The sequence below is a fragment of the Trachypithecus francoisi genome, unplaced genomic scaffold (genome assembly GCF_009764315.1).
Source record: "Trachypithecus francoisi isolate TF-2019V2 unplaced genomic scaffold, Tfra_2.0 Lachesis_group18, whole genome shotgun sequence".
NCBI classification, from domain to species: domain Eukaryota; kingdom Metazoa; phylum Chordata; class Mammalia; order Primates; family Cercopithecidae; genus Trachypithecus; species Trachypithecus francoisi.
This window is the reverse complement of record NW_022681463.1, coordinates 57,196,658-57,223,199: the sequence shown is the minus strand read 5'-3', so window position 1 is coordinate 57,223,199 and position 26,542 is coordinate 57,196,658. Positions and strand designations below refer to the sequence as shown.

At 33.7% G+C, this 26,542-nt stretch overlaps 1 protein-coding gene across 2 annotated transcripts in view; it reads right to left on the bottom strand.

Annotated features, from left to right (window-relative positions):
* DIAPH3 (diaphanous related formin 3) overlaps nt 1-26,542 on the bottom strand; it is a 512,593-nt gene that overhangs the window by 305,984 nt on the left and 180,067 nt on the right. For both annotated transcript variants that reach the window (XM_033177601.1, XM_033177602.1), the window contains 8 exons: nt 25,814-25,924; nt 25,412-25,530; nt 24,511-24,627; nt 20,097-20,215; nt 16,726-16,790; nt 10,237-10,341; nt 6,725-7,030; nt 5,801-5,915 (listed from right to left, as the gene is read on the bottom strand). In XM_033177601.1, coding sequence (XP_033033492.1) covers nt 5,801-5,915; nt 6,725-7,030; nt 10,237-10,341; nt 16,726-16,790; nt 20,097-20,215; nt 24,511-24,627; nt 25,412-25,530; nt 25,814-25,924 — 1,057 coding nt within the window. The remainder of the gene's footprint in view (nt 1-5,800; nt 5,916-6,724; nt 7,031-10,236; nt 10,342-16,725; nt 16,791-20,096; nt 20,216-24,510; nt 24,628-25,411; nt 25,531-25,813; nt 25,925-26,542) is intronic.

Genomic DNA, 26,542 nt, shown 5'->3' with positions numbered 1-26,542 from the left:
AAAGTAGAAAAAAGAAAGAAAAAGCTATGTGTATGTACGTACACACCCCAATACACATACACCCTAGTTTCCTCTCTTTCTGTTTGTAACATCTGTACAATATGCAAGAAACATGTCTATAGGGATTCAAAATAGACATGTTTCTTGCATACTGTACAGACGTTACAATGCATAAATTTCGACCGCACTATACCAAAGATATGCTGTAACTAAGCATTTCACCAAAGCATTTGGTGGACTTGCAAGTCTTCTGTGGCTCCAAGCTAAATAAATCCACTTTCTTTAGCCTCTCTCTTTAGTTCCTATTTCTCTAAAGCTTTCAAAATAAATTCCCATTTCTTCAGCACCTCAACAGAGAAAATACTGTAACTGGTAACAATGAGATCCTTTAATGAGAAGATAAGATATTCTTGACCTATTTCATAATTTCCTTAATTCTTTAGTACTTTTGAGATTCAGCCACAGACAAGAATCAAATGATATGTCCCTAGAGAAATATTTCATTCTCTACCGACTCTCTCCCCAATCTTCCAAATTAGCATCTGTGAAATATGCTGTTATTTTCAGAAAACTTTACTATGTATAAAACATGTTCCATTTATTTTGGCATCATCTCTTTATTAGCATGTATTCCAAAAATAAATAAATAAACATATTTCTATGTGTTCACCTTAATGTACCCTTGTTAGGTAGTTTCAAAATTTTTATACACATTTGTTTGTACAGAGGAATAAATTATGTTTCAAATACAATGCAACATCTTGAACACAGCCAAGTTGCAGGGATAATCCATGTTTATCACTTACTACCTCAATTCTTTGTCCACTGAACTATGATGTAAGAAATCTAAGCTTGATTTGTTTTTAAGTGGATAATCCATTAATTTTTTCCATATGCCATAACTATTCACTTGAGAAATAATTTATAAACCAATTTATGGGCCCTATCTGGCAAGTATGACGTACCTGTTATAAAATATGATTACTTCAGAAAGCTAACAATTGTGGAACCACATTTTCATAATAAATTAGTCTAAGTGAATTAGACTATTCATATACTTTCAGAAAGCCCTTTAATCCCTATTAAGTTAACAGTTTGTGAATAATGAAAGTAATTAATATTAATTTTACTTGACAAATCCAACACCAATAACCTGTTAGTATACTCTAATCCATTTTCTAGCAGTCTGTAAAAATCAACCAACAGATGCTTCCAATCTGGTAAAAAAAAAAAAAAATACACACAGGTCATTAGCATTATTTTGATGATACCAAATGTTCAATATGTGAATATTATGATTAAATTTCAGAGAGAAATATAAACAATGTTCTTTTATAACCTTGTTAAGTCTTAACAGAAGCTGAATTTAGTAAAATATGTCAGTCTTTTCTAAAATCAAAATCAGCATTTGTTATTCCACTCCTCGTTATTATGCTTCAACTAAGAGCTTGACTGAGTTTCATCAGGAATATAAAAGCAACATGAGTATGGGAAGCACGCCTGCCTTATTCATGCTGGCATCCCCAATGTCCAGCATGAGGCGCAACATGCAATATGCACCCAATAAATATTTGTTGAGTGGGACAGTGGTAGCCAATAAGAAAAAGTGGAAGACATGAAAGAGGAGGTGGCCGGGCGTGGTGGCTCAAGCCTGTAATCCCAGCACTTTGGGAGGCCGAGACGGGCGGATCACGAGGTCAGGAGATCGAGACCATCCTGACTAACACGGTGAAACTCCATCTCTACTAAAAAATACAAAAAAAAAAAAAAGAGGAGGTATGAGAAAAAGAAAAAAGATAATCTGGAAAAGTGTCTATATATATTTCCAGAATAATTTAAAATATAGAAAGCTGAGATGTATCCTAAAAACTTACAAGAGAGAATCAAGAAAACCAAAGTGAATTACTTAACAGCAAAATAAAGTATAAAAGAAAATGATGTAAGTGAATCAGGAAAAAAATACTGATTTTTCACAGGAAAAGAATTAGAGAGGATTCCTATTCCTCTACAGATATGGCACAAGGTACTGTCCCACAGAAGTGTTATAAATGGTCACAAAGATTAATTTAAAAAGCAGAATAGGTAAGATCTAATTGAAAAAAAAAAAAAGTAGGAATGTAATAAAAGGCAACAGGAATTAAGAGGAAATATCCAAGCCCTTATCAAGAATATCTTGGTAGTGTAAACGTAGGTAGAGCAGGACAGTATAGCAAGAAGTCAGAATTGTTTTGCCATCAGCAGACCAGAAGAAAAGATCTCAGCTGAGATACAGTAAAGATTAAACAAGATAATATGAAGACAACCCAGCTCAGGCACTGATATATCACGTATGTGCAATAGATATTAGCTCCTTTTCCAGCTCTCAATGTATTAGACCTGTAAATCCCAGTGGTCTAAACATTAAAAGTCCTGAAAACTTAAAGTAGTGTCTACCGTAAGAAAAAAAACCCACTTATTTGACAACAAATAAAGGCTACATGAGAGAAATCTTCAAGGATCTCTTTAAATGATTAGATTCAGTTCCTTTGTTCTTACTACCTATTTTGAATGCTTGGGAAGCACAAAGTATTGGCATCTATCATTTAAACGCCTGGGATAGAATATCCTTCTTTATAATCAAAGAAATAGCCTTGATTCTCCGTCCAAACAGTTACTACTGCAATAAAAAACAGAGATACGCCATTTCTCTAAAAAACCCACTATTCTTCAGTAATTACCATCCTTCCCCGCCTGGTTGTGATGAAAATCAGCCAGCAGCCAATGCCTCTATCTCTCACATTGGCTTGCTAAAGGGTGGAAAGACAAATGGATTTTCACCTTGGAATGAACAATATTTAAGTGACCAGGTTTACTTTTGTTTTGGGTTTTTTTCTTTTTTTTCTTTTTTTTTGAGACAGAGTCTTACTCTGTTGCTCAGGCTGGAGTGCAGTGGCATGATCCTGGCTCGCTGCAATCTCTGCCTCCCAGGTTCAAGCAATTCTCATGCCTCAGCCTCCGGAGTAGCTGCAACTACAGGTGTGCACCACCATGCCTGGCTGGTTTTTTTTTGTTTGTCTGTTTTTTAATTTTTTTTAGTAGAAATGGGGGTCTCATCATGTTGGCCAGGTTGGTCTCAAACTCCCGGCCTCAAGTGATTCACCCATCTCGGCCTCCCAAAATGCTGAGATTATAGGCGGGAGCTACTGGACCCGGCCATAATTTTGAATTATGCAGCAATTACAAAATTGATTCAAATGAAGTATGTTGGAGTCAGGGGGACAAGTGAATGGAACATTTGGACTCAATGCCTCAGCAGCCAGGCCGCGAATAGAGACCACAAAGAACAACCTGTCTACTTGACCAGTCTTGTCTAAGCTCTCTGGACCTCTTTCTCTTTCCTTCGTTTCTGATCTTTCCTATTAAATGGCAATATAAAATACTGTTTCTCTGAACGTAGCAATGATTGACCTTTCCTATAAAATACTCTGAAGTGTTTTGCACGTAAATACACATTTTAACTGCAATGTATTTTCCTTGATTGCCAGACGACCAGAAATGCCAAAAAGCATTCTTAGGACTCCTCAAATAATGCTTTCTAGGAATTATCCTTTAAAATGAAGTCTCAAAAAAATAGCCACCTTTACAGCTCATCTCTGCTTACCACTGACAAATGTGAGCACTGCTCGAAGTCACAACCCTGGGCTTCCCCACCTTTTGTGTTCCCCTTGGAAATGTCATCTACTGTCACAGAAAAAAAGAAAGCAGCATTTGAGTTGAGTTGAAACATAAGGTATCATAGTCCTCTGCCAGCCTCTAAGTCAAGTGAAGATTCCAGGCCAAAGGACCAGCAATAGAAAGGCAGAGAGAGATGGAAATAAGGAGTATGCAAAAACTGATCCCTTTTCACCTTAATCTTTCTAACTACTATTAGATTCAGCAAATATATCGTTTTTTTTTTTCAACCTTGAAGCTCAAGGCTAAAGTTAGATGACTTAAGAATTTTTTAAAGGTCCAATTATTTCATTTAGGGCTAACACTACAGCTAAATTAAAGACATGCTAACAAGTTTCCCTTTTGAGCCTCATTAATTAAGAAAGTAATCAGAGTAAGGAGAAAAAAAGAGAGAGTAGCTCTATGGCAGCATTACTTAAATAGTTTTTAGGAACCACCATTTGTACCTACTAGGAAAGCAAAAGGAAAACTAATCAATTCCAGATAATGAAATCTGAAATTCTGAAGTGTTTTACATGTAAATACAAATTTTAACTGCCATATATTTTCCTTGATTGCCAGAAGAGTACACTAATCTTATTCAAAGAAAATTTTGATCCTCCATAATCAAAAGGTAAAATTAAAATCTTATTCACAAGTTTACTAGGGTGAGCTTGCTGAGAAAATTCTCTGTGTTCAAAGACCAAAAATATACCATTTTTAATATTTTAGTCAGGATAAATGGTACTCAAAAATATCTGTTAACGGTTTTTGATTTACCAAATTCTAGAAAATTACCTTAATTTACAATTACCTTTTAGAGAGAGTTTCTAATTTACATTAAGAATTTCTTAATTTACAATTACCTTTTAGAAAGAGTTTCTAATCTTTCAGAAAGTCATTCAAAGGAATACAAATACATTTTTAAAATATCTGCCGACATTCTTTGGCTGCTGTGCTCAAGTTAAATCAGATGTATAAGGCATTTAGCATGGTGCCTGGCTAACAGTCAACATTTAAGAAGTCAACTCAACCCTCTACACAAAGGTCTCTGACCTGTATCCATCCAGTACAATCTCTCCCTGCCACCTCTTCCTTTGTTCTATGAGCCCAGGGATATAGGTGGCATAAGTCTACAGTGAAAAAGTTCTTTTGGAAAATTAAAAGGTAATGATTGATCTAAGTGTTTTGCACTACAGATCTAAAATGTAAGTTTTATATAATACTTAAAAATTATTTGTGGAGATCAGTCTTGAAATATAAGTAGCAGGTCCACGAAATTGGATGAAATAAGTTCAACTTTTAGACTTACATAATATCTAAACAATTTTTTAAAAATCACACTGCATAGGTAAAACCTATCACAAAACATTCTGGAAAATGAATGCCATTGCTTTTAATGAAAAGATCATATAATCTACTCAGATACTTCTCTTTCAAGCTAACTTTTAAGATACTCTAAATTCGATATTTCTATCCCATGTGACTCATAGCAATTAATTAAATTATGTGATAGTCACTGTAATTTTTTTTTGGATTATACTTTAAGTTCTGGGATACATGTGCAGAACACGCAGGTTTGTTACATAGTTATAAATGTGCCGTGGTGGTTTGCTGCACCCATCAACCCGTCATCTACATGGGTATTTCTCCTAATGCTATCCCTCTCCTAGCCCCCCGAGTCACTATACTACTAAAGGGTAGTAAAATTCTAACTAAAAGAAAGCACACATTTTGTTTTTCTATTTTTCAAACTAAAGGACATTCTCATGCCAAAACTGTCTCTGAAAATGTCCTCTTTTACAAAAGTCTAATTTATCCCAATGGAATATCTTCAAAAATAATATTATATAGAAAATTTAATAATCAAAATTTTATATTAACCTTTTGTATTTTTAAAACAGAATTTACTTTTTAAGCACTTTATTTCATTATACCATTTATTTGCCCATTAGGAATGTAAAAATATGTACAGGATTCAAAAACCAATGTTTTCTAAAAATTAGTATGTAAAAAGCATCGTGTTAAAATTCTAAAATTAAATTAATTAAATAATAAATAATTTATAATCAATAAATTATAATAAATTAATAAATAATCAAAAACTTACCTTTTTGTTGGCAACAAAATGTATTCTCAAGTTTACAAAGCAAATCCACATTTTCATACTTATTTTCATTTACTTTTATCCAGAAACAGTTTTCAGTCATTTCATGAGGTCTGATCTACAATCAGAGAGAAGACTGATTCATAAACAGGTGAGTGTTCACCTGTCCGAGGCCAAGCATAGACTATCATAGCTGCCAGCAGAAATTTATAAAGTCATATCTGTAAGATTTTTCCCCAAAGTGTGTTCAATGAGATACAAGTTCTGCAGAATGTTAAGGTCTTATTAGGAAGAAAACGCTTCCATGATCCAATAGTTGAGGATTTGAAATATGATTTAATTAGATTCTTCTCAATTGCATTTCTCATAGTCTTTAACAATCCTCACCTGGACTATATACATCTTGAAGGGCAGGATACATTATACAGCATTTTCCATGTTTCTGTTACCATAAAACCATTTTTCTGCAGGAATCTGAATTCTTAAGATCTGACTAGACATTAGCTTCTGACAACTAGTTAACACTTCCCAACATCTATCAATAGAGAAAATTTCCTAGGAACACCATCATTTTTTTTCGAGAAATGCTTCATAAACATAGGATTCACTGCAATAATATTTAATTATCAACTTAATTACAAATCACATTCCACTGGAACAACATCAACTCTCACCATATTGATATCTCTTGGTCAATATCAAAGGGCTTTATCCTAATACTTTAAGAAAAAAAACAAACAAACAAAAAACAAAAAAAAAAAAACGCTATTTTATTGTCACTAATCACTTTGATTAGTGACACTAGAAATTACATATATATAAATTAAATTATGTATAAATTAAATTCCATTAGAAATTATGTATATGCAAATCCAAAATTAGATTTAGATCTAGGTAAAAGTATTTTCCTCTATTAATTTGTTTTACCTTTAACCAATTCAATCTTCTCATGCTAATTTCAGGTTTAAATTCTTTCTTTGGTTTCAACCCAAATGGCAGGGTTGGTAGAGGAGAATTTTGTCCTCCAAGGAGTCCCAGGGGAGGTGGTGGAGGCACAGTACCACCGAATGGCATCCGCATTCCTGGAAGTGGAGGAGGTGGTGGGGGAGGGGGTGGAGGCGGCACCCCTCCACTAGAAGGCAATGGAGGCGGAGGAGGAAGTGCTGAGTGGCCAGTTCCACCTTCTTTAGAGGGAGGCAAAGGAATATTACAATCAGCTGGTAAGGCACCAAACTGGAGAAAAAAAACAATGAGACATAACTAAGAACATGTCTAAAAAACTTGTAAATATACACTTTGCTCAAAAATAAGGTATTCATTTAAACCAAAATAATTACATATCAGTAATTTCCTATGGTTTAACCAAAATTCAAAATTCCAACAATTTTTCTTCTAATTTAAGATTGCAGGGTTTTTTTTTCCTCATAAAAACATAATCGCCAGAAGTATAATTCCCTGTTTTGAGGCAGTTATGACCATCTAGGTAGAAATGTCCAGGAGGGAAATGGGTATGTGGATCTAGAAGATTTGAAAATCAGTAGTCTCTGGAGAACAGTTGAAGTCAGGGAAGCAGAGAAGTTCACTCACAGTATGGAGAGAATATGTAGCATGATAAAGAGTCTATGCACAGAGTTCTATGGAACGCAACCATTTAAGTGATAAGTAAAAAATAAGATTTCAAAAAAAGGACTTAAATGATATTGCCACATCATGCCTTTGCTCAGATCTTCTCAATGGTATCCTAATGCATTTGAGAAAACAACAACAACAACAACAAATTAAAATTCTTCATAGGGTCTATATAAGTATGTCATGATCTGGTCCTTGCCATCTGGTCTTGCAGGTGACTTTCTTCTAATTCCATGTATGTGCCAACCTCATGCTAATTTCAGGGCCCTTGTACGTGCTGCTCCCTCTCTGCCTGGAACATTCTCTTCACCTGACCATCTCCTACTAGCCTCTTCAGTCTGAGCTACCAGGTCCCTTCCTTGGGAAAGCCTTATCTGACCACTCATTATACACTCATAGCACCTTGTACTTTTCAATAGCTCTTATCAAAAGTGTTAATTTATTTAAGGAATCATTAGCATTTATCTCTTTGACAGATTATAAGCTTGATGAGGTGACTATCTTGTATTATTTACTGCTCTTTCCCCAGCACCTAAAGCAGTAACTGGTACATGATAGCTATGGAAGAAATGCATAGGATAAATGCATGAAAGACAAGAAGAGAAAAAGCCAAGCACAGGGTCAAAAACCATAAATGAAGAGAGTATCACCTAAAAGACTGCTTTGCAGAATCAAACGCCACAGAGAAGCAAGGTAAAATCAGGGGTGAAAAAGAACCGCCTGTGTCCACTGGTCACTTTTGTCCTCATGTTTCCATGGCATAATAAGAATTTAACAGATGCATTTCAATGGCAACAAAGAAGATATTCTGGGTTAATAAATAACTTTTGTAATATGATTAGCTTCTTGAAATTACAAACTGCAATTCTAACTGCCTTTCACATGGTGGGCATTTAATAAATGTTACATAATTTTAAATTTTCATGGCACAATTATGAAAAATAGACCATGTATAAAAGCTTGAAATCAATGACGTCCGAAATCATGACAAAGAAAACAGTGTTATAAAAGAAGTTGAGGCCACAAATCAAAAGCATGCCTTATCAAAACCAGTAAGTATAAAGAAAAACCAGTTCAGTGGTAATCTGGGTTGCTGTGTTCAAAGATGGTACCACCCTTTGAATGTATTTGATAATTAACTATCAGTGTCTTAAAGATATGGCTGAATTTCTGCTCTAGAATAGTTCATTTGATAAAGTGTGAAGACTGACTTGAAGATATGGTTTGGGAGGCCAGACACTGTGACTATCGGCTCATCACTATGTCTCTCCAGCACCTGGTTGTGAAGAGACTACAGGAGCAAAGGAATTAAATCATAGATAACAGAACATATTTTACTCATACTCTTCATAGTCAGCATAGCTTTGAACAAAAAGAAGGATCTTAAGATAAATGTCCTCATTTCATAAGAAATAAACCAGCATCCAAAGAAAGAATTTGCCAGTTGTTCCAACATGAACATATGGTGGCCAATATTAAGTATCTAATTCTAGCTTTTCTTCTCATAGCCATAAACATGGGTCATCACTGTATACAATTGTCATCACTGCATACAATTTGAAACAATTTAGGAGATTCCTTGATTTTATCTCACTTTCAAAACATATACTGATTCCCATTTCATATAAAAGCACTATGCAGCAATAACTTATCCAAAAATGGTGGATACATTTTTTATAAACTGGAATTTTCTGGAGAAGATTTACAAATAAACCTTCAACTGAATATAATTAAAAAGAAACGAAAGTTCTTAAATTTACATTAGCCCAAACCAAGAAAAACTTGTCATATATATTTCAGCCATTGTCTACAACTCAGTCTGAAGTACAGACACAATCAAATGTTTCTTTCAATATGAGAGACAAGGAGCCATATGGGAAAGATTTTTTTAAAAATTCAATAAAATGTGATACTTCCCTCTTGCAGCACTAACGAATGAAGATGAATGAGAATAATTTTCTTGTAGATAGGAGATTTTAATTTTTTTCTCAAATTGAATACTAACAGATAGCTATCTCTTAAGGTATCTCCAGACAGCCTCAGTAACAAAACTATCCACTAAGCATTTAAAAGAAAACAAAATTGCCAATAAGAGAGGATACAGTATACCTAAGACTATTTCAACATAACCATAAATTAAGATGAAAGCAAAATAGCAAAACTATACTTATTGCTCATCATCCTGTACGTAAATCTACATGAAGAAATTTAGCTATGAATATTCTACCTCCTTACTTACATCAACATACAGCATGCAGATGACGTATTTCTTGCTAAATGTTTTATGTGTAGAGGGTGCATGGGAGCTATCTGCTTCATAATCCAGATTTACTCTCTTTTTTGTCATGTTTTAAATCTGTTTACTTTGGAAATTGAAAAATTATCAGAAAATGTTCTCATTCAGCTAGAGGTTATCTTTTACTGCAAGGGACCCCTAGGCTGAAGGTTTTGAAAAATAAATAGCTTGAGCAATAATTTCCTGTAGTGGGATAAAGATCAGTGATGAATAACAAATCTGAGAGTAAAAGATTTTCTTACTCTTTATGCTTAATTACTTAGGAAACATGTGACATTAGGAACAAAATCCAAACAAAACATAAGAAAGCAGAATAATTAGTAAAAGCTTAGATATACATACATATAGAAAAAAAAAGACCAAAAAAAGCAAAACAGAAGTACATATAAATAATGCTATAAAAATATACAAGCAAAATTAAAGTTTAAACATTTTGATGCTATGAAGATATAACATAACCTTTGCTCCCTCACTGTGTTTTTAATACCCAAATTCACTCGGAGTGGAATTTTACCTGAGATTTAAAAGCTTGTAGCTCTGCTTGAAGCTCATTAATCTTTGCCTCTTTTTTCTGCAATTCAGCCTGAGTTTCTTGGTGGTCAGTAAACTCTTTTTCAAACTGAAACAAATTAAAAATAATAACAAAAACAGAAAGATGAAAATGAAAAGCACTATTCTTCTTACAGAAATATGACTCGAATGATCTGCCAGTAGAACACAAATTCCTGAATTGGTTTTATGAAAGGAGTGGTAGAGTTTTGAAAAGTCACTGAGAGTCTTTCTCTAGGCCCCTCCAGGTTCCAGCCAAAATCATTCATTCACAAGGGGGCAGAAAAAAGCCACAGACAAAAGCTGTGACCTCTCTGCAGAGCAAACTGGCCACAGTTATCTGTAACCTTGGCATTTTCTTCAAAGTCTCTCAATATTATTGTGACTTTGTGTAAAATAATAGAGAGCAAAGCATTGTACGAATTCCTTGCACCCCCCACTTGCAAAAACTTATTCTTGAAACTTATCTGAAGTATATCAACATGATTTAGGGGATTCCATTTTAATATTTTTTATTACTAAACAACTCCATTCTATTCAGTTTCTAACTTTTTTTCCTATAACAACATAATATCTCCGAATATCTTTGGGAAAGTAACGATAAATTAATTTTTCAAAATCCCTAGTGAAATACCTTCTGGAAAAAAAAGCAAACAATAAAATTTGGTGAATCCAGTGAGTTTTCTATAAGAATTTATATATCCACTCATCACCAGTTCTCATCTTGCATTCAAATAGATTCAACTTTGTCATTATTATGACTAAAAATCTCCTTTTTGTCTCACAATCAAACATGAGCATTTGACTTTCTTTAAAAAAAAAAATGAAAAAAAAATTCATCAAAAAAATGCAACTATCTCACAAATGTGGCCTCTACATTTTAAATATACTCAAACCTCAATTAGGAAAATAACAATGTAGAACTCCACCGTTTACAAAGGGCTTTTATTTTTACTTAGTTTATAAAGGGAATCTTATTTTGTCCTTAATAACACAGAGGCGGTTGCTAGTCCTTCATAGCTAGTAAAAGATGTGAGATTAAAAAGCCAGATTTCCTGCCTTCAGAGTCTGAGTTCAAATGAAACTATGCCACCTCCCTGCAATTAACGTTTAGATAATGCTTTACAGTTTTACTTAACAGATGAATTTTTGGAGCAGTTTTTAGGTTCACGGCAAAATTGAACAGAAAATAGAGATTTTCCACATACTCCCTAACCCTACACATGCATTATCTCCCCCCATACTTTACAGTTTTTAAAGTACAAAAATAAGCATTCTTAGATTTCATTACAAAAACTCTGTGAAATAAGAAATATTGCTTTAATTCCCATTTTACAGGGAAGGAAGGTAAATTTCAGACTACTGATCCTCTCAGTCTCAACCCTGTGTTCCTTTATTAAGATAACAAAAACTGATAGGTAAAAACTGTCCAAGTGACCTTCAGTTGACCTAAGCCACAGCAACATTACCATTCCCCACTACTACTACAGCTCCTACAAACCACTCTTACCGTTAAATAATTTAAAAGATTCTAAGCCTAAATCTAATCAAATTACTAATCTACTAAACAAGCCATGCATGAGTCTCAGAGGTCCGCCCACCCTCTCCCGTCACCCAGCACTTCCACCTAAGGACTTGCTAAATCAATTGCCTTCACACCGTCCTTGCATAGTTAACCCCTCTGTACTTTCATCCCTCATTTTACTCCTTATAACCCCTATTACCATAATCTCTCTTTAGCTTAAAAGTCAACTTTTTCAAAGAGTATTCTTAAGCCATACTCACTTTTCTGACCTGTTGAACCCCATTCATGTCATTATCTGTCACAACTTAGCTATAATTCATTCTAAAAACCCTGACTTACCAAATTCCAATTCCAGAAGTCCAAATTCCCTGGACTTCTCTCAATCTCATCTTAGGTGGTCTCTCTAGGGCCATGCTATTTCAGTATCATAGCCACTGACCACAAACGATTATTTAAATGTAAACATAAATTACCAAAATAAATCAAGTTTAAAAATTCAGTTCCTCAGTCACACCAGCCATTTTAAAAAGTACACTATAGGTACATATGGCCGATGACTACCATGTAGAACAATATAGATTATAAAACATTTCCACCATCCCATATTAGACAGGCCAGTTCTATAGCATAAATACCTACAAATAGGCCTTCATATTCAACCTCTTTTCTATATGTTCCATTACAACACACACTTCTGGTTCTCCTGCTACTCCTTGAGTGTTCCTACCAATTCCTGTTATGTGTTTCTACAAAATCCAACCCACTAATGTTGGCACTCTATAGGACTCTTTCCTCATCCCCCTTCTACTTGTCTCATCTTCCACACCCATGTTTAAGTCACCATGCATACACGATGGCTTACAAATCCCTATCAACATCTCAGCTGCTCATTTGAATTCCAGGCTACAAATCAGTCCATGAATATATGTCCAACCACTTCATGAAAACTTATCAAGACAGACAAAAAAAAAAAAAATTTTCAAAACCAAACATGTTTCCCCCTATAAGATTTGTTTTTTGAATGTTGCTATTCTTTATAAAAGGCAGCTCAAATAATAGGACTCCTTTGTTCTTAAACTATCAGTGACTTCATTACAATCATTAGTATCTAAGAACCCTCTAGGATCTGGCCCTAACCTACCTATTTCTCATTACATGATAAATATTTAACAACACACCCGAGATATGCCCCCTCAGAGTGGTAGGTTCCAGAGACACAGTTAAACAGAATATGATCAGTGTCCTTTTTAGCAAGCACAGTGGCTGGTGGAGAAGTAAAAGCAAACTAACAACCCTAAATCCATTAAAAATACCAGCAATAAAGAGAGAGAGAGAGAGAGAGAGAGACTGAAAGCTGGGGAATGATTCCTGGAGGAATGATGCTTGACCTCAAAGTCTGAAAAACTTACTAGCATTTCAGCGTGTGGATGAATACTTTGTAATACTTTGCAATACTTTGTAAGGGGCACAAAAAGAGATATGAGAACAAACTGAAGGGGATAAAGCCAGGAATGTACACAGAAATAAAATTGCTGAAAGGAATTTTGCAATAAGCCAAAGAGTTAATCCTTTCTTCTTAAAAATCCTGGAGAGTTATTAGGGTGTGTATAATAAGTAAATAACATAATCAAAATTTTACTTTCAAAAACTCAACCAGCAGCAGTGTGAAAGATGGGCTGAAAAAGACATACTAGAGGCATGGAAATTGGCTTGGAGGCTATTGCAGTTATCAAAGAGAGAACTGAAGGCCTTCCTGAATTGAGGTGGAGGAGACAGTAATGACAAAGAAATGAAAAAAGACTACAGAACCCAAAAATGTTAGTATCTGACTGAAAGAAGGAAATAAGAGAGAGGAGTATATCTAAGATGACTACAGGGTTTTGTTGTTTTATAGGCTGGAAAAAAAAAAGTGTTGTTATTTGGGGAAAATAAATAAGGTTATAAAATGCAGGAGAAAAAGATATTTTTAGGGAGAAGAAAGATAAATTTAGTTTTGGATATGCTCAGCTTGAGATATGTATAGGAAATTCAAAAGAAATTTAGATACACATCCTTCCTTGGCTATCTCGCATTGTTCTTCATAGTGATACCTCAAGGCGCAGATTAGACATCACTTCCTTGGAGAAGGCTTCCCTGGCCACCCATGACTACGTAAGGGACCTTTCCTCTGGGCTTACATACCACATAGGGTTTGTCTACCACATCAATTGCACACTGCAACAAAAAATCGCCAACATACATATTACTATAATACACCTCGATAACACTCACCAACCTGAAAGCTCATTAAATGTGAGAAACTTTTCTACTTTATTCATCACTTTTCCAGTGTCATACATTTATAATTAAAGTCAAATAAATATTTGCTGAACGAAGTGATGAGTCAACCCCATCAAATCTTCCTTTATATGTTGAATGACTGTATCAACATAGTCACTCTCCCAGCATCAGAAATCTTTGAGACGTCATTTTCTCTTTTTGACAACTAAGACAAAGTTCACTGCTACACAGTAAGAAAAAAATTACATTATTCTTATAAGAGTAAGAATGAAAAAGCCTTACTACAATATCAATATGTGTACTATCCTATTTCATAAACCCTAGACTAAAATTCATAAGGAAAAAGAATTATTTCAGGACTTAAGATAAAAATTATAAAAACAACCACAGTCATAATTGGTAAACTCTAAGAATACTTATTAAATTAACTTACTCATACTGAAAGTAACAGTATTACTTATGAAAAAATAAATTTACACATCCTCCCCTATAAAAAGATAGCTGAAATATAAACTTTGCCTTAGAATTTTTGTAATATCTTTAGTCAAATCACTGTAACCTTGAGGACAAAATGAATCTCCCTTAAAAGCACACCTTATAAAAACTGATACGATAGCCCCTTCTTCTCCAAAAAGAGTTACTAGAGCAATATTACACTTACAAAATTACACGCAAAAAATGCTGAAAAACACAGTTAAGGTTGAGGTTCTGCTTAATTTCATTCCCTAGGGTGAATGTATTAGTGTATCTGTACAAGAAGGTTGGTAATTCAATATTCTCTATATACTTTCTGACATTTCTGGTCTTCATTTTTCAAATTTATGCACCAAAATAAAGAATGTGTTTAGCAACTATGATAGCTTCCTGCCTAAAGCAAAGTATTTACATGTGTCCTTATAAAGCTATCAGAACAAAGTTTTTGCTGATATATACGAAATGATATGGCAATAGAAATATTTTATGGAGCAAACAGTATTTTCTGAATACACCTAAGACATATAATTTCTGACTAAAAGGAGACAACTAACCTTGAACAAGGTCTTTCTTCTATTCATATTTAAAGCCTACAATTTTTTTTAAAATTTGTTGAGAAACTTTAACTCTATTCATGTTTAACTCCATTCATATATACTTTATACCTAAAAATGATAACAAAATCAAATTTATACTATCTGGGATGCATCCAAATCAAGTACTTGAAAGTCTACTACTACTTTCCTATAAAGAGTTAAAGTGCTTATGGAGCTCAGAATACAATGTTGGCTGGATGAAAGGTCACCCCACAACATGAACATCTATCCACTGTAACACTATGAGACTAAATTTAAATGATCCATTAATTTGTTTCCCCCACTAAACTAAGTCACTTCAGAGCAACGACAATATCATATTCACAACTGTAATCCTAACCTGCAGCCGAAGGCCTGGGAAATAACAACCTCTCATTTAGCGTTTGGTGAAGTCAGAACCTTAAGGCCCCTGAGGACATTTATAATGTTTTTCTTAAGTTACTCTTAACTTCCGAAAGAGTGCCTATAATTTATGTTTTATCTTCAAAGTTTATAGAAATGTGCAACTGCCTCAAGATATATTTAGTATCTGCCACATCAAAAACGTAAACTCCTTGGCATGATGCCTAACACACAATAAATATTCACTTAGTAAATGTTCGCTGTGGGTTCATCATGGGGGCAATAGTAGTGATAATTATTATCACTCCTTCAATGTGAAAAACCATCTGAACAATTCAAATCAGATTGACTATTTAAAATGCAAAGAATTGAAACAACAAATTAAAAGTTGAATAGGTACTTGTTAAGCCAGAGATAAAAGGACAAAACAGTACCTTAAATTTATGCCTACTGTTCCACTATTGGAACGTTGAGCATGTGGGAGTTATTTATATCCTACTACTCAAGGTCATTGCCAATGTCTGATTTTTCAAAATTCAAAAAAATTACAATCTCAGGCATAAATGGGTTAAAGAAAAGTAAGGAATTGGCTGGATGGTTAGAAATACTACTGGGTTGAAACAAAACTGGTAATATCCAATAGCTATGACCCATGAACATGGCAATTTTATAAAGTTCAACTAATACAATGAAGCAACTTTAATCAAAACTAAAAGCAAGTTAACTTTTAAAATTTTTATATATGATTTCATTCTTAAGGGCCTAAATAATATGATTTCTTGAGAATTACCACAATCTTAAAATTTTGATTACATACATTTTGCTCAATCATCTACTCATTCAAAAAGTATCTTTTTAGTTCTTACAAAGGGCTGGGAAAAGTTCTTGGTGCAGGGATAGTAAATAAAGCAACAAAATGCTTCAAAGTTTACTCTTAGGGTGAAATAGATAAGTCATTCACATATAAATACTAAACTATGTAGTATGTCAGATGATGATAAATATATTGAAAGAAAACAAACAAGGAAAGAAGAATAGGGAAGGTCAAGGTTGGGAGTGGGAAGTTAAGATTTTTTAGATACAATGGTCTATGAAGTCCTCCTTGGTGGATGGCATCTGTGCACACATCTGAAGCAGATAAAGAAGAAAGAAGGAATAACAAGCAAATTCCCTGAGGCAGAAGCATGCCTGCAGTGGTTCCCCAGAGAGTACTACAAAGTTAGTCAAAACTACTTACTTTCTTATAAAGTTCTGATGCTTTCTCTTCAAACTCTTCTAGTTTTGCTTGATCGACGCAAATGTCTAAAATTGCAATGACAGGAAATTTTTAATGTGATAGTTCTTAAACTCATTATGAATTCAAAAGTTTAGAAAGAAAAAATATCATAGAAAATAATACTGATACTACCAGTAATAAATAAAATGGAAAAAAAAATTATAATGTTGGAATGAAAAAGGCTTTTTCTAAGCATGATACCAGAAAACAGAAAACAAGGGAAAAGCCAAACTCAATAACAGTTTTAAACTTCTAGCAGGCAAAAGGAGAACATTCAATTGTAAAAACACTCAAGTGTTTCTATCACCAATTGGTACATATTTTAAAGAAAAAAGATGATGTCTAACCAAGCTTAAAAAAAAAAAAAACAGGCAACAGTAATAAACAGAAAGTTAGAAAAACTGAAACTAAAAAAATCACTAAAGCAGATGAATAATGTTTATTATTCCCTAACAATATGAAAATTAACAATATGAATGTGAAGACTAAGTGACTGATAATGCCAAGTGTTGGAGTTGACATGAGGAAACCAATAGTGAAAGTTAAGAACTTTGCTGATGAAAAACTAGGCAATATGTACTAAAATTGTAAATATGGATTTTCTTTTAACCTAGCAATTCCATTTCTAAGACTTGTCCATTAGGCCAGAATAATCATTAAAATATATTCTGATGTTAGTAAAAAAAAACAAAAAACCTGAAAATAACTTAAATGCCCATCAATAATGAACTGCTTAAATAAGTTACGATATATATACATGACAGAACACAATGTAGGAGAAGTAATTCATATGGATTTCCCATAATATACGCTATCCCTTCTTTTTTATTGAATGAAAGTGATACATGAACAAGGTTTATAAAAATATATTACAGAAGAATTTACAGTAAAAAATAAGTCAACAAAGTTACTGCATCCAAATCTCAATCACACTTCCTAAATGCAACCTCTTACAGCCATTTCTATACCAGATTATTTTGGTGGTTAGTTTCTTAACTCTAAATAAAATGTACATAACTATTATTTCTTGATTTATCTATTTAAGACATTATAGATAACTTTCTGGTATAAAAGATTAAAACAGTGTCTGTTCTCTATCTAATCCTAATTTTTGATATTTACTAAATTGGATTGCTCCAGAGCACGAAACATTTAATTTTGATTCCCATTACCTTAACAATAACTTAAAATTCTTGCTATAGTATGTCAAATTATCTGTGCCTTATGCTTTCCAACACCTTTCTCCCCTATTGTCCAACTTTGGTTCTTCTCTCACCTATTCAAGAAATACAATGACATTCTCTTCTGTATTTAAATATTTTGTATTTACTTATGAGTTTATTCTAAATATTTAAAAATCAGTAAATACAATTAATTTTTTAAAACTATGTAAGCATGCATCACTTATACAGGCAAATGGTGTTCAAATATTTTATTTCCTTCAAGAGCTCAGTGAAAAAAACCTCTTAGCTGCCATTCCTAAATGACCCAGTGGAATAAATTTTTTCAGATACTATTCAAAATCATTCCACATTTTAGTGTGCTGCATATTTACAGCACCATTTCCTTAATTTCTGTGTCCTCTTCCCACTCCCCCCACCCCAGGAACTTCTAATTGTTTATCTCTTATAGAGAGAAACAAGCATTTTCATTAATATTATCTAGTTCTTCACTAATTACATTTCATTCTTCTCCCTGGACTCAGATAATATATGAAAAGAAACACAACTCTGCACAGATAGATACAAAGCTGAAAATGAGAGGTGTATTTTAATAGCTTTTTCAAATCATTGTGGATAATCTTCTTTGATGTATATCGAAATCTGACAAATGGTGACTTCTTAAAGACATATATGTGGAATCACGTATCATATCAATTAACTTTACCGTTACCCTAAAATCTCTTGATAAATGTTGCACGTTTAAACATATATGATATGTGGAATCACATATCATATCAATTAACTTGTACTGTTACCCTAAAAATCTCTTGATAAATGTTGCACTTTTAATAGATCTTTTGCCTATCTAGAATTTGTAACATCAGGCACTGGTCATATGGAAAAGAATGGTGTGCTGAGTCATGCAAATGTTCCAAATGTTAACATGTCTTTCTACAATATCACAATGAATAATTAGCTTAATAACACCAGTGACATCAGGAAATAATTTTAGTATCGAGAACCTGTCAGCCTAAAAGCAGCAGATATAAATTTTCCAAAATTCAAATTTCCACTAAAAACTCAAATTTTCTCATTGGCAGCATATTTATCGGCCATTTTCTTTGAAATTATAGGCTCATTTTATTTCATTTTTAAGAAAGCAAGTGCGGCTGGGCGTGGTGGCTCAAGCCTGTAATCCCAGCACTTTGGGAGGCCGAGGTGGGTGGATCACGAGGTCAGGAGATCGAGACCATCCTGGCTAACACGGTGAAACCCCGTCTCTACTAAAAATACAAAAAAATTAGCCAGGCGTGGTGGCAGGCACCTGTAGTCCCAGCTCCTTGGGAGGCTGAGGCAGGAGAATGGCTTGAACCTGGGAGGTGGAGCTTGCAGTGAGCCGAGATCATGCCACTGCACTCCAGCCTGGGCGACAGAGTGAGACTCTGCCTCAAAAAAAAAAGAAAGAAAGAAAGCGAGTGCCTGATGAAAACTTAATTAAAAACTCAAATGTTACAACACTAAGTAATAACGCTTGATTATCTTTAAAAAAAAAAAAAAAAACTCTCAAGTTACAGAAGCTGTCGTCTGTATAAGTCATTCCAAGTTCCAAAAAAAAAAGGCTTCGGCGGTGGGGCAGGCAATTCTGCTTGCAACTCAATTACACAAATATTTTCTTATTGAACTCTTTTAATAGATCTTTTGCCTATGGGGAATTTGTAATATCAGGCACTGGTCATATGCAGCAGAAGTACTGTATGTATAAATCCCATTTGTTAACACAGAATATTAAAACAATGTGTATGCAAGGGTCGATCTTTAATAAAGTTAACATTTTTAGGACCTTATCAAAGGCATTCTTAGGTAAAAAATGGCAGTTTTTTTGTTTTATTGACACTAAAGATGACAATGACTACTCCCACAGTTTAGTGCCACTGCCTTGATTCATAACAAAGTGTCAGGAGTTTTGCTTACCATTGTTCTGCACCACTAGTGCAAAATACCAACCCAATAAAAAAGGCAAATAATGTTTTTGTGCTATTATGAAAACAGTTTTGACAATTAGGGCCCTCAGGAGTCCAGAGACACAACCCAAGAACCAATACCCTAGAGCTCATTCATAGAATAAGAGACAATAAGATATTTCCATTTAAATAATAGAGAAATACTCACCTAAAAACTGGGTTAAATCTACATCTAGTCTTTTTCGATATGTGAAGTCTGGATCCATTCCATCTCTATGCAATACAATCTGGGATACACACTCATCAATTAATTTGAAGTACTGTTGCCTAAAACCAAAGAAAAGAGTAAATGTACAATCAGTCATTAGTGTAACGTTACATGAAAACAAAACTTTTTTGCTAAGATTGATTTCAAGTTCAACGATTTATTAGTAATATAGTTTCAACAGTTGACATAACAGATTTTACATGGAAGTGAGAGTAAATACAATTGTCATCACTTTGCTTTTAATGAATTCAAAACATCATATTTTTATAGTCTTTTAGGAAATATAGTGTCCCTTAATTTTCTTATAAAAGTCAAAACCTTGAATTAAGTAAATTAACTGAAAGTGAAGTGATAAGTGCTTAAAATTAGTGCTCAGAGGTCATCAACTTTCCACCGTACCACACTGAAATAGCTACCATTAACTCACTTCATAATACAATCAAAATAAACAAAAATCTTTTCTAAAAAGTTTTATGGCAGTATATGGTACTGTTTTCCAAGTGTTTGTGAAATCAAATTTAAAACTCATACTGTAAGTTATATACAATATCAAATTCACATTTCTTACTCAAAGGGAAATGAAAAATTCAGTATAATAATATTTGTCCAAAAATTGAAGTTTAACTAAAATCTCCAAGTAGATTTTATGTTGTCATTACAGTTAAGTCTAGTCCATCTACTTTGGTAATAAGCAAAACATCCCTTAAGATTTAATAAACGTGAAACAGATAAAAGATTTTATAAGTAAAACCAAACTAAAGTGATAAACAGGTTGGGTACTATTCTAATGAAGCACAGTTCTCCATACCAAATCATCCCCTAGAACTTCTTTCTTTAATGACTTTTAGCATACTTCTCCTCTCTAAATCCTCCTCATCACCTAAGTGTTGGTCCCTGAAGCCAGTTAGGCTTTCCTTTCCATAAACTATGACCCACTGCTCTTGACCTACTTACCTTACACCTAATAAACCATCTATTATGGTGAAGAAAATCTACTACAGCTTAACACTAGCAAAGATGACTAATGATCATTAACTGTCCATAGAGTAAAAATGTTTAAGAAACGGTTCCTGGGCACAAATCAAAAGTGTTATCTATGCCTCTATTTGTTCAAGTTCTTTCAAGACATTATCTCCTATCCCCAAATATTTCTGCTGTAATAACCACATTTACACGTGGTACATACGTTTAAACACATTTATATCTATCACATTTAAAAATCTCGATGATGTATTTCTTTTTTACTCTTAATATTATTCTAATGTTTTTAAAATGAAAATGTTTTAAATGAACAACACAAGCTTTTTCATGTCATTTTTTTTAAGAAATCATAATTTTAGTAAGTTTTTCCTCAACTCCACAATGTCCAATTTTGAATTCATCTATAATGTAGCTGAAATTTCATGCAAAAACCTCTTTGGGGAGGCAATACTAGCAAAGAATAATATACAACATTTCTGGATTCCAAAAATGTAAATCTAGAAACTACTCTCCATGAGCAATATTGGTGAGGTAGTAAATGTGTCTGAGGAATATGCAAATAACTTAATTAAGGGATGAACATTAAGTTGTCATTACTGATAAAATGCTATTTTTGTTGGAGGAGGTTTTGAAATCTTCATTTTTCTCTGTAATATTGTTAACAAATGTCAGAAATTATCTCCCATGCTCATTTAACTACCATAGTATTTTAGTCATGGTAAGCCTTAACTTAATTATTCGATGCAAAACTGAATTTGATCTTCTCCACCCAATTATCTTGCTTTATTTCAGCCCCTCCCTTTCTCCTGGGGAAAAGGGGCTGCCTTTGACATATATTTTCCAATCAAATTCCATTTCTGTCAAACTTTCTTTTGTTCCAAAAGTAGAAATGAAAAAAGATTCTAATTTTTCCATCCACCAATTCTTTCTTTTTTTTTTTTTGAGACGGAGTCTTGCTCTGTCCCCCGGGCTGGAGTGCAGTGGCCGGATCTCAGCTCACTGCAAGCTCCGCCTCCCGGGTTCACGCCATTCTCCTGCCTCAGCCTCCCGAGTAGCTGGGACTACAGGCGCCCGCCACCTCGCCCGGCTAGTTTTTTTTTTTTTTTTGTATTTTTAGTAGAGACGGGGTTTCACCGTGTTAGCCAGGATGGTCTCGATCTCCTGACCTCGTGATCTGCCCGTCTCGGCCTCCCAAAGTGCTGGGATTACAGGCTTGAGCCACCGCGCCCGGCCACACCAATTCTTTCAAATGAGAACATTTAACATTCTGCAATGGAACAACCTATTGTTTGTAAAAAGAAAAAGAAAAAATATGTATGTTCATATCAAAAGTAGTTTAAAGAGCTCATTAAACAAAAAATGTTACAGGTTATCTAAGATTGCTGAAACAGTAAAATAGAGGTCCTTCTGAGGTAGATGAAACCAAAAAATGAAGGTAAAAACAAACAAACAAACAAAAAACACTCATAGATGTTTACACCAACAAGAGTAAGTTTTACTGTATTTAAATAAATAAAACTTTAAAAAAATAAATGCACGACAAAAATATATGTGAATTATCACAATTCTGACACAATCTTGGGATAAAAACATAACATATTTTTAAGAAATATTAACAACCACGATAATAAATAGGAGACTTTGGAAACATGAGGACAAAATTGATGGAGTTGTCTTGAGTATAGCAGTCACAAGAAGAACACTGCCTTTGTGGCAACCATATCTGGAACCAAGATACCTGGAGTTTAAAGAGCCAAAGAAGGAATTAACATAGATGAGCATCAAATGTAGAAGTTCATACTCAAAAGATGGCCAAATACCTAAATTTCTATGCCTTAATGTCATTTTGGTAATGCCACAAGTTAATCTTTCTCCAAGACTCTTGAGTTAACTCAAATGATAGGATCACCTGAACACAACCCAAAACAGTTGTGTTTTTAATCTGTTTTGAAGCTAGATACAACCACATGCCCTCTCAGGGCACAGATGAAGGGATCAAAGTCATAAGCATGATAAACCCCTGCAGGACTACAGGCATGTTCAAACCATTGAAAAAAAACAACAGTCTTAAATTCCTGAGTACTCAAACAGGGTCAAATATCCAAAAGACGACAGGACCGACCACACACAGAGCAAAAAATGTATGGAGCTTACTTTAGAGTAAGTAGAAGTTTCAGTTTCATTTTTAAGTAAATTTGGAGTAGTAATATGGTATCATAAACAGCATGATACAAATGATATTTTAAAATCTAAATTAAAAATTCTTGATCTAGCATTTATAAAGTATGTAAATATTTAAACTGGTTTATTTTTAATAAAATATCAGAAAGAAGCAAATTTTAAAAAATCAGTTACTAAACTCACATTTTAGAATATCAGTGGGATTTCTGGCTACAAAGAGTAATTTTGATGTATGTCCTATCCTCATCCTGAAAAACCTAAAGTTTTAACATTTTGGGTCTCCTCCTTGCTTGTTGGGTGCATCAAAAAATCATTGAGTCACACCCTCTGACATTACTCAGAGGACACAGCCTGAATGAAGTTTGTCTAAAAAATTCTTCTACTTGAAATTAAGTAGAAAAGAAAAAAACCACCCAAAGTATAAGAGAATGAAATTTCAGCAAACCTAAATTGGTGGCAACAAAATGATTTTATATTCAAAGAGCTCAGCTTCCACTATAAAAGAATAATAGAAATGCAAAGTAGATATAGAGAACATTTACTAAGCATACACCATATGCCAAGGGTTTGGCTAGAAATTTTACCCATTTTCCCATATTTCACCTGCCGAACAACCCAGTGAGTTAAGTGCTAACATCCATATTTAGTCACATTATAATGTAGATGAGGTTAAAAAAAAAAAAAAGATAAATAATTTGTTAAATTCAGATGGTTAGGACATAATCAATCTTTAAAAGCCATTTGTCTGGCTTTTTGATATATTGGCAACATTAAACACAACTGTATTATTAAGACTTGCCAGCTACTTAAACACGAATAAAAGCAATGTTTAGTGCCCTTCATGTAATTTATAAGAAGAAACTTATCAACATCATTTCTACTGCCTGAGGAATAACCAGAAAATATTATCTATCACATGATAAACTAGTAATTTGTTGCTAGTTTGCATTTTTATTCAGATGAAAGGTTGTAACCAGGAATCCACAGGAGCTTAAAAAGTAATAGTACTATCATTTTACCATCATCTATCTACCTAAATATATGCCCGGAGGAAACAACACATTCTAGGAATCAGTGTTATGACAAAAAAAAAAAAAAATCATTTGCTTGTCAAAGGCAAATATGATGTGAATTTCACAATTAATAGATTTTTATTAGTGAAAGAAAACATTAGAATATAACTTTCTCTTACCTTATAAAATAATCATTTCGAATCAGCAAAAGATGCTGAAGAATAGAAATAAAATATCCCTCTGCTCTAGTTTCTTTAACTGTGCTCCACACCATGTTGTAAACATCATATGCTTCAGTGAGTTGATTAAGGAATATATGGATTTATTTATACTCTACACCAAACAACTACAATAATATGACAGAATTTGTTCTGTAAGGTTTTGAAACTCTAATACAGGCATCTTATATATTCAACATAAAATACAGATATTCAGGATTGAGGGTAGTGGAAAATCTCTGGAAATGCTGACTTAACCTGACACTTCCTGACATCCCTTCTGCAATCAGCTCAAACTATCTGTCTCGCCTAAGCACAGAGGCGGTTGAGAACAAAGATAGTAGGGAAGCTAGCTATGAATACTGTGTTGAATTCTAAAGGTTGCCTGACCAACAGAGCTGGTGGTCAGGCATAATCTATCATGAAGAAGCCCCAGGTGAAGATAGGAACCTGGTGGGTCTCATGAGGAGCACAGATATCTGCAGACCCACAGATTAACATGCGACCCAAGAGTATGCACCCAAGGTGCAGGGAAAGAGCAGCCAGTGACTAAGGCTGCCCTTTTCCTAATGCTGAAAAGCCAGGAGTAGGAGAAGTGTCAAATATAAAAAGAAAACAGAATAGAATGCACACATACATATAAGTCAATCTACAGCATCCATTTGTTAGTTGCAGCATACACTTACATATATGTGTATTCATAAAAACATACAAACTAACAAAATAATAACATTCTTATGATGCATGAAGGTTTGATTTCATGTTATTTACATAGAAATGAGCTAAATATTTGTGGTTGTGTATTTTGGATTTAGCAATAATTTTATGTATGATTTGACTAGACTTTAGAACAAAAGGATATTCAAGTTCAGCTCTAATATCTTCGAGGCGATGGGATAACTCAATCAAATCTTCCTCTTTATGCTCATCAAAGACTTTAAGTTGGATATCCAGGCCATCATTCTTAATGCATTTTAAATTCTAGAGATAGAAATAGAAATTATGATGAATGATTGTTTTTAATTATGCAAAAGAATAAAAAACATATAAACAATAAACCAACCACTCAACTTGATTTATAGCATTCAAACATTTAAAGTGTTAAATAACACTCAAATCTTATCATCTATATTTCAAAAATGGATTTTTAAACTCAAGCCTTTTCCCACAGACAAATTATTCTTCAAGGTAATTTATCTAAATTTCCCCCTACTCAAGTACTCTTTTAATTTAAATATTAATAAGGAGACGTCAGGGCACTTACTGGCAATATCTCTTTCAATCCACAACGCATAAATTCATTTCTGATGTGAAGCCTAAAGTCCAAATCATCAGGAGATGTAACCAGGGCATTGATGAGCTGCATACAAGCTACCTACAAGAGATCAAACAGTGAGACAGACTGGGTTTCCAACATTAAAGAAAGAGTAACAAAACTAAACTTCAATGTTTTGTTCCAGCATTATTAAATATCTTTCCTATTAAAACAATTTGTAAGCAAAATATTTTAGTCAGTTATAAACTACAGAGGAAATAAAGTTTTAGTGGAGTTATTTATTTCTTATTTATTTGAGAGTTACTGAGGTGAAAGGAAGATGGAAAAACATTAGCCATTACTATTGCTCCATAAACAAACAAACAAACAAACAAACAAAAAACACTTGTAACCAAAAGCTAAGTTCCTGTCCAATAATATTACTCTACACACATACAACAGAAATTTAACATATCCTAGTTGAAAATGATAAACACCTATTGGATAGATAACACTTACCTAAAATAGGATAATAAAATAATTTTCCATTCATCAAGAGAGACTCAAAGTCCCAAAGACTTCAAGGTCAACAAGGGTCTTAACTCTGGTTAACAAGGTTATAGATAAACACTGTATAATTAATTTCCAGAAGTTAATTTATCAGGCAATGGTTCTCATACTTGGGCAAAAATTCAAAATTACCCTATGTTTTAACCAGAAATAAATAACAGAGCTCAG